The sequence below is a fragment of the Empidonax traillii genome, unplaced genomic scaffold, assembly GCF_003031625.1.
Source record: "Empidonax traillii isolate 1590-97213 ecotype Southwest subspecies unplaced genomic scaffold, ASM303162v1 scaffold55:size2822071, whole genome shotgun sequence".
Classification (NCBI taxonomy): domain Eukaryota; kingdom Metazoa; phylum Chordata; class Aves; order Passeriformes; family Tyrannidae; genus Empidonax; species Empidonax traillii.
The window spans coordinates 950900-962357 of record NW_020955248.1 but is presented as its reverse complement, the minus strand read 5'-3'; the positions used below and the strand labels follow the sequence as shown (position 1 = coordinate 962357).

At 51.4% G+C, this 11458-nt stretch overlaps 2 protein-coding genes across 4 annotated transcripts; both read right to left on the bottom strand.

Moving 5' to 3' along the window:
- Nucleotides 1–1336: 1336 nt before the first annotated feature.
- Nucleotides 1337–5564, bottom strand: KCNJ4 (potassium voltage-gated channel subfamily J member 4). Of its 2 annotated transcripts, none has more exons than XM_027879430.1 (2): nucleotides 5399–5564; nucleotides 1337–4176 (listed from the first exon to the last, which is right to left on the bottom strand). In XM_027879430.1, exons 1-2 carry the CDS (start codon nucleotides 5419–5421, stop codon nucleotides 2847–2849), a joined length of 1353 nt encoding a protein of 450 aa, XP_027735231.1. In that variant the 5' UTR covers nucleotides 5422–5564; the 3' UTR covers nucleotides 1337–2846. The 2 variants fall into 2 exon arrangements, with proteins under 2 accessions (XP_027735231.1, XP_027735232.1); XM_027879431.1 differs by lacking the exon at nucleotides 5399–5564 and adding an exon at nucleotides 4615–4717.
- Nucleotides 5565–7931: 2367 nt separating this feature from the next.
- LOC114055382 (endosome-associated-trafficking regulator 1-like) lies at nucleotides 7932–9538 on the bottom strand. Of its 2 annotated transcripts, XM_027879434.1 has the most exons (2): nucleotides 9191–9538; nucleotides 7932–9079 (listed from the first exon to the last, which is right to left on the bottom strand). In XM_027879434.1, exons 1-2 carry the CDS (start codon nucleotides 9286–9288, stop codon nucleotides 8029–8031), a joined length of 1149 nt encoding a protein of 382 aa, XP_027735235.1. In that variant the 5' UTR covers nucleotides 9289–9538; the 3' UTR covers nucleotides 7932–8028. The 2 variants fall into 2 exon arrangements, with proteins under 2 accessions (XP_027735235.1, XP_027735233.1); XM_027879432.1 differs by having other exon boundaries at nucleotides 7932–9537.
- Nucleotides 9539–11458: the final 1920 nt, after the last annotated feature.

The following is an 11458-nucleotide window of genomic DNA, read 5'->3' as shown; positions in this document are numbered from 1 at the left end:
CTTATTCCCTCAGGGAAAAGTAAGTAAATAATGAAAGGAGGGAGTGACTTCGTTTCCTAAACCAGCAAACCTTTGAAATTAGCCCAGAGAGAGGCGCCCCAGCCCCCGAGTGGGGAACGTTGGAGTTCTGAGGAGATGCAGCTCTGCCTCAGCACTGGCAGAGCTGGAAGGGACGGTGGCTGTTCAAAACCCAGTGTATCCATCATTTCAGTGAAGGTTCTGAGGCAAACTGCTCTGGTGGATAGACTCTGGAGCCGAGGATTGCTACAGAGTAAGGAAGAATGCCTTCTTTGCCTCAGTCTTTAATAGTGAGACAGGTTGTCCTCAGGGTACCCAGCCCCCTGAGCTGGAAGACAGGGAGCAGAACAGAGCCCCCATGACCCATTAGGGAATGCTCAGTGACCTGCTACACCACTTAGACACTCTCAAGTCTATGGGGCTGGATGGGATTCACCCAAGGGTACTGAGAGAGCTGGCAGAAGAGCTCACCAAACCACTCCCCATCATTTATCAGCAGTCCTGGCTAATCAGAGAGGCCCAGGTGACTGGAGGTTGGCCAACATTATGCTCATCTACAAGAAGGGCCAGAAGGAGAATCCAGGCAACTAGAGGCCTGTCAACCTGACCTCACTGCCAGGAAAGGTCATGGAGCAAATCACCTTACCATCACACAGTACCAGGGAATCGGGTCCAGCCAGTATGAGTTTGGGAAAGGCAGGTCCTGCTTGAGTAACCTGATCTCCTTCTATGACAAGGTGACGTGCTTAGTGGATGAGGGAAAGGCTATGGATACAGTCCACCTGGAATTCAGTAAAGCCTTTGGCACTGTCTCCCACAGCATTCTCCTAGAGAAACTGTCTGGATTGGATGGGTGCACTGTTCACTGGGTAGAAGGCTGGCTGCATGGCCGGGCCCAGAGAGTGGTGCTGAATGGAGTTACTCCAGCAAATGGAGCAACCCAGGCAGGAGAGCTGGTCCCCCACAGAACCTACATCCTGGGATGAGAAATGGCCATGTCTGGACATGTCTTAATAGTCTATCCATGCTCTTTCTCAAATGCACTTCCATATTACCTCGCTTTCTCTTCCTCTTTTCTCCTTCCTCCTGTGCCACCTGCCTGCTGTGTCTGCTTCTTCCTCTCAGTCCTGCTATTTCCTTCCTTACCCCTCTCCTTCCCCTCTTCCTATTGCTTCTTAAACCAGTTCCAAATAGATATTGAGATGCTGTTTTTCAGCTTTTAGGTCAGGGGTTGGGTGGGGCATAATTTCCTCAGCCATTCCCCCCATAGCACATCTGTTGGGTGCCCAGAGCAGGTTCCTGAGCTCCCTGTTTGTCTTTCTGCTCTCATCTCATCTGCAGTTTTGAAGGAGTGATTCTGCTGCTCCTGAAGGAAAAGGTTCATCAGGTTTTCACTTCTTTTGTGAAGTGACAGCAAAGTAATGTTACAAGTCTAGCTTTGGTTGATGTCCTCCCTAGTTTCACCTCTACTTGCCTCTAGTAAAAGGAGAGGCTTTGATTTTTTTTATGGGTTTTTTGGGCCTTCCATCTAGACCAGTGTCTTGCACATCTCTGCCTCTTTATCAAGTATATCTATAACCCTTCCCTGGGCAAAACTTTTATCTCCAAAGCAAGCAGGATTTTTTGACCCATCCTACTGGTAATTTTAATGCAAACGATTTCCCCTGTTCATACATTTTGTATGACCTTCTTCCCCTAACAAATTCTCTGAGTGTCTAATTGTGGGTCTTTACCAGAATGGCCCAGAACAAGGGAGCCCTTGTGCTGTAACTTTCAGGTTCCAACACCATGCAAACAGCAAACACCAGCGCTAATAACCCCCATTAGTCTCTATACCAGGCTGCAGCCGTGGGGTCTGTCCTTTGCTTCCAAACCTCCCCTTGGGATATTAGGCTTTATTAAAAATAAATAGTTACAAATTCAGTTTTACAGCTGATGGCAGCAGGGAGAAGAACAGAGGAGGTGAAAGGAGCAAGTGGAGGGTCTGCTGTCCAGTCAGGTCAGTTGTCTGTCATCCTGGCTGTGCCGTGCCAGGGAGCAGTCTGAGTGTGGCAAGAACTGGGCCCTGCCTCCTCCGCCAGGTGTTTCAGGAGAGGAGCAGGATGTGTTTTTCAAGAGGACTGGGAGAACTGGGTCTGAGTCTGTGGAGCTGAGCTGCTTCTGGAGGTGACAGATACCAAAAGCCAAGAGTAGGCTGTGTAGAATGTCCTTGTCTCCTACCTTCACATTTGCAGTGGAAGAATATGGATTTCATTTCTTCTTCTGTTTTATATACAGAGTCATGTGCAACAAGCAACAAACGTGCAAGTAAACTCGTCCCTTGAGATCCTTCCCCACTCCCTCCAGGAGTCCTGAACTCTCCCTTCCATCCTCATCTTTTCAGTGCTTAGGAATTACTCCTCTCCTAGAGATGGCCATGACCCCTAACAGCCATGGGCCCCACTCATATCGAGAGGGGACAGAAAGTCTGCTGTTGCCTCAGCAGCAGATACACTTGTTGTAGGTCCCAGTCTGTCCTTTGAAGGCAGGGACTCCTGTCACCTCTCCAGAGACAAGAAACCAGGCCTGCTGCTCTCCTGTCTCTGGGCAGGAAAGGGATGCTAATATAAGATGCATACCCGGGAAGAGTAGTGTATCCTCACTTCTCTTCCAGGTAGTATGACTTCATGGGAAAGGGAACATATCAGAGCAGCTCCAGGCCTTGATGTACTCAGGGGCTGAGAGGCAGTCACGGGTGGCATTGTTTCATGGTCAAGGGACTTATCCAGTGTATGGGTGCAGAACAGAGGAGACTGGGCAATAGGAATGGAACGGGGAGACTGGAGGAATTAGATGGCTGACTCCCTGCGGTATGAGATTGTATCTAGAGGCAGAGTTGCCTGGAGCCGCTCCAGGTCCAGGTGGCTTCCAAAATCCATCATCTGGATGATACCTCCCTCATCCTTGGTGCTGCCCCCTAACACCACACCCACTTCGTCATCATCTTCATCTTCATCTTGACTGACAAGTGCCAGCTCATTCTCATAGCAGAAGGCACTGGGAGGTGGGGGAGAAGGTAGGATAGTCATCTTGCTTTCTTGTAGCTCCCGGGCTGAGCAGCGAGGTGTGCCAGCTACCTCATAGGTCTTGTGAAAGCGTGAATAATCCACTTTGTAGTGGTTCTTCTCCTCAAACACTACTGGTTCAAAACGATGACCCCAAAGGATTTCACTAGCAAGATAAGAGCTTCGTGCCTGTGTGGTCATGGCAGTGGCTTCCACCATCCCCTCCAGAATAACCACAATCTCAAAGTTCTCTGTCTCCAGCTCCTCCTTGCCAATCCCATAGAGCGGGCTCTCCTCATCAATCTCATGAACAATAATAATGGGTGAGACCAAAAATATGCGATCAAGACCCACATCATAGCCCACATTTAGGTCCCGCTGGTCCAGGGGAAGGTATTCCCCTTCCTCTGTCATGTAGGGCTTGATGAGCTGGGCTCGGACATGGGCCTCCACGATGTGACTCCTCCTCAGGTTGCCCACCCTCCACATGAGGCACAGCTTGCCATCCCGCACGGAGATGACCGCATGATGGCTGAAGAGGAGGGTCTGGGCCCGCTTCTTGGGCCTTGCCATCTTGGCCATGATAGTGCCAATCATGAAGGAGTCAATAACACAGCCAACGATGGACTGGACCACGACTGCCATGATAGCCAGCGGGCACTCCTCGGTCACGCAGCGGAAGCCGTACCCAATGGTTGTCTGCGTCTCCACCGAGAAAAGAAAAGCCCCTAGGAAGCTGTTCACATGCATGATGCAGGGCTTGAGGAGAGAAGGACCACCTCCCACCGCCGGTGCATTGAGGTCGCCATGGAAGAAAGCGATGCACCAGAAGAGGAAGCCGAAGAAGAGCCAGGAGGCCAGGAAGGCAGCTGAGAAGATCATAAGCATGTACCGCCAACGCGTATCCACACAGGTGGTGAAGATGTCGGCCATGTACCGCTGAGACTTGTTGCTCAGGTTGGCAAAGTAGACATTGCACTGGCCGTTCTTCTTCACAAAACGGTTGCGGTGCTTCCGCCGGGGAGCATGGCCCTTCCCGTTCCGGCTGTGCCCGTTCATGCTGCCCAGCGCAGAGACCTTGTGTCCATCCTCTTCAGTTGAGACAATGCTGTACCTGGGAAGAGGAGAAACAGGCATTTCCATCAGAAATATGTGAAGAGTAACAGCAATCACTGAGACAGCAAAGGCAGGAGACATGCAGGTGGATCACAGGGCTAGAGTCACACTGTGGAATTTCACAACAGCACATTTCACTAGTTACTGCACCATGGAGCCTCTCTGACCAAATTGCTGGAGGTCAGCTGCAATATTTGCTGAGTCTTGCTGCCAGGAGGTCGTATCTAACAAAGTCCTGACAAGGCAGTAAAGCAGCAGAAGCTTGTAGCTGTGGTACCTTCCAGCCCTTGTGGTCAGGAGAGGAACAAATCTTTGGAACCTCACAGCAGCTGAGATAGCCGGGAAGCCTGGGAGCAAGCACCGACATCCTGGCCACAATTTGGCCCTGATATTATGCAAGGCTGGGAGTTTCTGTTTTCTCCTCTAATCTGCTCACTGATTTCATGGTGTGTGCTGACAATGTTTATACACTTCCTGCACTCAGGACAATTCTGTTGCCACAGCAACATGCATGGCTTCCAGCATTCTGCATCCAAGGCCAAAGGTGTAATTTGGAGATCAACAGTCAAAGGGCTGGCAGTTTCCTTGACAGAAGCTACACACACTTTCTGGGAGATGTTTGCCCCTCTGGCTCCCCTCCCTTGCAAGGCTGCTCTGACGCTGCCCTCATGTGATGCTGTGACAGTTGCAGATACTGCTTAAAGATGTGATGACAGAAGATGCTCTGACCACTGAGGAAACTGAGAGAGTGCACTGAACTGCCAAGACCACTTTGCCCTCATGCCTGCTGAGCTGCAGCCTCACAGGACCCTGGGACTGTCTCCCTACCACCCCATAGTGTTGGCATGTCCACCAGCACGGGCTTCGAGACACCCATCCACATCTCAAAGCAAGGGGAGATCTGGTGGCTGGAGCTGTGATTCCTGGGGACATGCGGCTTCTGCAGCACTGCTGGAATCCATAATTTCTGGTCCAGCACCATGCAGTGCTTTGCTTCTCCTCAATAGTACTCCTGCAAGCACTGCCCCTATGTACGGCATGTTTTGGTTTGGAGAAGGAGAGAGGAGTCATACCTTGGAAGAGGAAAGGGAAAGACCCTGATAAGTAATTTGAGAAGAATATACCAGAAGGCAGGCTGAAGGTAGGGGTTGGGGGAGGGGCAGATGATGAGGACCAGGCCACCCAGGGCAGCAGCAGTCCTTGACAGGAGGGTTACTCACCTGTTGACTCGGACGCTGCCCATGGCTCACTGTATCATCAGATGTCAGGGGGCCACGGGAGCTGGAATGGCACGGGAACTCATGCAGCAGCACTCACATGGGACTGGGTGGCTCCGGGTTTCACCTCTGGTGAGCTGGGACTGGCACTGCCATTGCAAGTGCTCCTGGGCACGTGCCTGGCAGAGAAGGACAAAGCAAAGCCCAGTCAGAGCCTCCCCTGGCAGCACCCATCGCAGCCCAGAGCAGCGGGCACAGGGCTCACAACTGTTTGCTCAGGATGGGTCTGGAGGTCTCCATGGGCACAGTGCCACAGCCTGGCTCAGGCAGATGAGGAGCTGATGGATGCAGACTGGGTTGCATAGCCTGCAGCCCTCGCCCTCCCCAACATCTACTGCCAGCAGGAGAGTGGGGCTAGCTGGTCACTACTCTCCAGACCAAGGGCACAATAGCTGATCAGCTCAGAGGGCTCTCACCCTGAGCCATTATATTAATATCAGAGCTTATACCAGGAATAAGCTCAACTAGGCTAAATACCTCATACACAAGAGCTAACAAAGCATGGGCATGCACAGCAGCCCCTGTCAGCCCAGCCTGACCCAGAGGAGATTTATTTCCAGGGTGCACATACCATCAGCCCTGTTTCAAAGAAAAGAAGAATATTAAGGGGTAGAGCCAAAAACGAGAACTGATGGAAAGGAAGGGCTTAGGAGTAGCCAAGGAGAAACCAGTTAGAGCAAACAAACCTTGCACATGCCCTGTGTACAGCGTCCAAGGAGCAGCTCAGTGGAGTCCTGGGAGGAGGTTGCAGCAGATGTTATGTCTCGATCCAGTCCTCCCAGAAAGGAAGAACAGGGAAGCCAAAAACTCAAGAGCTCACCTATCTGTCTGCCCAGAGCCGCTGAGAAGTGAAATGCAGTGAAGGGGTAATGACTCACAGATTAGGAAGGGCTTTGTACACCCATGCTAATCCTGCTCTGTAGCCTTCGGATTACAGCAGCCAGTGCGGAGTGCAGGATGCAGACAGAGCCAGCTAATTTGCTTACTCCCAACCTCACTGGTGAGCAACCAGTGGTTGCCAGATATGGGACAAATACAAGGATTTGGGGGTCAAATCTAAGGTTTAGGGCTGCTTGCAAGTGGTCATGCACGGATAGGAGAGAGGAACAGCAAGTGATGTCTAGGAAAAGCTGGTGAGAACCATCCTTGTCTCAGTCATCAGTGCTGCAGAACAGGGCTTCATGTGGCTGCGGAAGCCCACCAGCTTTCCCCAGTTAGGAGCATAGACTGGAAAGCAGCAAGTAAGGAGCTTCAGACATCACCTCTGATGGGATGAAGTTTAACCAGCAGTTTCTCCTCCTGGTTACTGAGGCAGTTTAAGCTCTGTGGCAACACGAACATGGTTGTTCAGACCAGAGGTATTATGGGACCAGGAGAAGACAACAACCTTGTAATCCACAACTCACCACACAGAGGTTAAACAGTTGCCCAAAAATTCCCATCAGGAAAAAGCACTTTGGCACTGAACTCTGCCAGCTCCCACCCCTTCATTACCCTACAGCATCCAAGTCTTTAAGGAGGGTCAGTTTGGCCAGATACAGGAACTTTTGCTGTGTAGCTGGGTAAACCTATGACAAAACCTGGGCTGGTAACCTGAATTAATCAGAAATGTTGATGTGATGAAGAAAGGTCACCTCATGCCCACAGATGGTCTTACTAGGATAAAACTAAAATGTAATTCTAGTGATTACATGGTGAGTTTGGGCCACAGGCTCCCATGTGACTCTGGGAGGTGAGAAAGGTAGGCAGTTTAGGTACACCTTTCTATGCCAGGCCCAGCCAGGAGAGGAAGGGCATCCTTTCCAACTGGCAGCTCCCTTAGGTAGCCTGCATACGCCAAGGTCATTCTTATCCAGCACTGACACCGGTACAGGAGAGAAGGCACTCCCGCAGCTCACATATATGAATACTTCACAGCTTCCCAGAGGTTTTTTCCCCAGCTGCAGAAACAGGTGCACAATTTCTAGAGACTGGATTTGTGGCCTGGAAAGCAGCCAGCTCCAAAGAAAGAGGAAGGAAGGAGCTTCTGCTCACTGAAACCATGTGCAATAGCATCTGGATCTCTGCTCCTCACCCTTCCCACCTCTCCAAGAAGGGGCAAAGGAAGCAGGATGAAATACAAGGGCTTTGCTCATCTCTGATTGTGGCTGGTACAGCTATGGGAAGGGATGAGCACACTGTTTAAGAGCACTGCATCCTGTGCTGTTATGCTTCCTCCTGGCTCCCACACAGGAGTTCGTGTCAGCCACAACTGTGGCACAGCCTCTTGCGCAGAGCTCACCACAGCTGGACTGTGCAGCTCAGAGCCTGGGCAGTGTTTGCTGCTGGTTCCACAGCGCCTGAACAGAGTTATCAGCAGCTAAGGCCACGCCAGTACCTGCAACTGATACTTAATCACATGGAAATTACTTCCACAAAGGATAAAGGCTACCAGTCTGAGCACACACATTTGAGAATGGAAAAACAAATGTTTTTATTTACAGCAAATAGCTGTGAGTAGAAGACCCATGGTCTCAGTCCGTACACTCATCCACAGAAGTCACACAGAATTGCACTCACAGGTTTTTTTCTGCTTACAATTTGAGAATTTTGCTGGTAGATTCAAGGACCTCAGCAATAACAGGCAGAACCTTCATTCCTGAGGTAGGAGCTGCCTGATGGAGCCATTTGCGCCCGTTATGAGCTTGTGGGGGTTTTGCCACACAAAATCCAAGTCGTGCTTCGCTGCTCCCAGGCAGGTCTGCTCTCAGGTTTTCGTTCTCCAGCTTGTATCTCTCCAGCTGTCCTTGGAGAATAAAGATCTTCTGCTTCAGCCTCTCCATGTTCCCTTCTGCATCCAGAGCCCGCTGGGTCATTAGCTGGAGATGACACTTAGTCTGCTGGACTAAGGACTGGAGCTCTCGGGCTTCCCTCTTCCGTTCGGCCAGGTTGGTTTTCAGCTGCTCCTGCAGGCTCGACACCATGCCCGCCTGGGTCTCCAAGCTGTTCTGGAAGTTCTTAAACATTCTCCTGATCGTGGCATTGTCCTCTCTGAGCGTGTCATTCTCATCCTTGAGCCTTTCGTACTGCTCCCTGAACATGCTGTATTCCCCATTAAGCAAGACATTCTCCTCCTTGAGCACAACATTGTCCTCCCTGAGCTCATAGAACATCTCCGTGAGCACACAGTTCTCCTCCTGGAGTTCGAGATACCTCTCCCTGAGTGCTTCGTTTTCATCCCTGATCACGCTGTTCTCCTCCCTTAGGATGCTGTAGGTCAGCTGCAGAGATGGGAAATCCCTCTCCCCGATGGCCTCCTTGTGCAGCGTGCGGGGCTCTGCTCCTGTGGTGCACTGTGGAGCCCCCACAGAGGGGTCACTGGCATGGGCCTGTGGGGCAGCAGCCTCCGTCTGCGAGTGCTGATCTGTGTTGCTCTGGAAAGAGTCTTGGGAGCCACACGGTGCCATACTGGACCTTTGGAGAGCAGGCGACCCCTGATGCCCAGGAAAATCTTGCGTCTGGCTGGGCTCCTTATCTCCAGACAAGTTGTCAGACTTTTTAAAATGGTCTTTGTAAAATGGTTCCTGAAACTTCTGACCCTCCTCCTCAAGCTCTACTTGTTCACCTTCCACCATCTTAGAGTGGCTGGGAGTTAGGAAATATGGGACGGGTTCTCCCAGATCCTCTGTCTGACTGTCATATAAGCTGTCATTGCTCTTGCTTAGGCGTGAAGAATGCGCAGAGTGGCAGGAGTACCTGAATTCGTCCCTGTCATCATCATCATCATCTTCCAAGCCTTGAGACTCTGGTAAGACGCTCACCATTGGCCCAGAGATGCCAAGTGGCCACGACATTTTTCAAGGTGCTCTGGGCTGCAGCAAGTGGGAGAATCCAAGTTATCTTCCTGGAGCCCAGATCACGCAGGCCGGTGACACTGACAAGCAGTGTGCCAGTTTCTGCAGCCTCACTGATGCTTGTGGGGAAAGAGGCAGCCACCAAAATCCCTCCGTCTGTAACAGCAGGGTGTTCAGGAGGGAGTGGAGGACCAGACACCTCTACGGCTTGGTTCTGGGCAACAGCTGGAGCAACCAACATTCCAGGGTCTGTGATGTCATCGAGTTCCATGGGTGCTGAGTGGTCAGGAGTTGGGGGGTGGGAGGGCAGGAAACAATCAACTGCTGTCCTGGGACTGAGTTAATTTTCCCCCTGTAGCCAAGTATAGTGCTGTGTGTTGGATTCAGCATGAAATAATGCTGATAACCCATGGGTATTAGAGATGTTGTTAAGTACTGCTGAGGATTTTTCAATTTCCCATGTTCTGCCAGTGAGGAGCTGCACAAGAATCCAGGAGGGACCATGGCCAGGACAGCTGATCCAAACTGTCCAAAGGGATATTCCATGCCATAGAGCATCATGCCCAGTATAGAAACTGGGGGATTTATCTAAAGGGGCCAATCACTGATCAGGGATGGGCTGGCATCCGTCAGTGGGTGGTGAGCAATTGGGTTGTGCATCACTTATTTCTCTTAGATCCTGTTAGTCTCTCTCCCACTAGTTATTATTACAATTCCTATTATTAATTTGTTGTTGTTCCAATTATTAAATTGTTCTTTCAACCTGCAAGGTCTACCTTCTCTTTCCGCTTGTCCTCCTGGCAGGGGCTGAGGACAGGGGGAGGGAGCCAGAAGCTGAGTGATACTTAGTTGAGAGCTGAGATTAAACCTCAACAACCGCCACCCCTCTTTTTGGCAGCAGGTGGATGAACTATCCTGCTGGCTGCAGAGCCGACCCCAACTTGGGGATGCTGCCAGTGGGCAGAGAGCACATCACGAAGCCACCTGAGACCTCCAGCATGAAGGAGGGACAGGGCCTGATAGGCAGCATGGGTCAGAGGGGACAACCCTGCCTACAGGGTACTGAGACATTACCATCAGCAAGTTCAGGCCACTGGCATTTTGGTGCCAGGGTTCACCCTGGACAAGGGCTAGAGATATCACCAGTTCTTTGGCCAGAGGCATCACTCCAAGCTGGATGGCCACTAAGGGGTCCACACAGTGGTGCTGCCAATCTGATTCATCTCCTGCTGCCAGCTGGCACAGGGAAGTGTTAGTAATACCGAGTGTCACAAACTCAGAGCGGCACGAGCCAGTAGACAAACGAAAATAAACACACTTCCCATTCCCACCTCAACACACCCCCACAGTGCGTGGTGCCACCATGGGAAGGACAGACAGGCAGGCAAGAAGCCCTGGGCTGGGGACTGCTATCACACTGGTGCTGACATTTGCATTAGCCCCCTGGAGATGTCACTGTCCCTCCTCAGCAGTTGGTGGCTCAGGGCCACCACTGACATCTCTGCCTGCAGAATAGTTACTGCCAGCTCAACAAGGCCAGAGGCCCTACCAGGAGCCCAAAACCTATGCAAACACAGTTCAAATGCCTGTGAAATGGTTTCACTGCAGCTTGGAAATCTGAAACACAAACTGGATGAAAGGGGAAAGCTCAGAGATGTCTCCAGAAAAAGGGGGTGACATTCACATTCTGAACAAGCGCTGCCTGTCACATGGACAAGGGGGAGGAAAGCCTAGCTGAGGACAGAGATGGAAGTCCCAGAGCATGTCCAAGGATCTTTCTTGGAGCTTGCTCTGCTGCCTGGGACCCAGAGGAGGAAGCTGTGGGGTCAGTGGTGACTTCTGGGGAGAGGGATGAAACCACGTTGGTGGGTGCAGCATGGGGCACCCTGGGAGACGCAGGATACTGCAGTCCAGAGAGATGCCTCTCCATCCCTCTGCTACCCTGTCCCTGGTGTATGGGAATACCCATATATTTCTATACCCACATGTTCTATGGGTATTTCTATGGAAAGCTGTTGCAGCATAGGCATCACAGCCACTGTCTTGCAGCACTGAAGATGTCAGCCAGGTGGGGCTCCAGGGGCCAACATCCACCTCCAGTCCCACAGTGTGGGCTGCCCTGCCTTCCTTCCCAACCACTTTTCCCCTCCTGTGTCCTAGATTGAGCAGT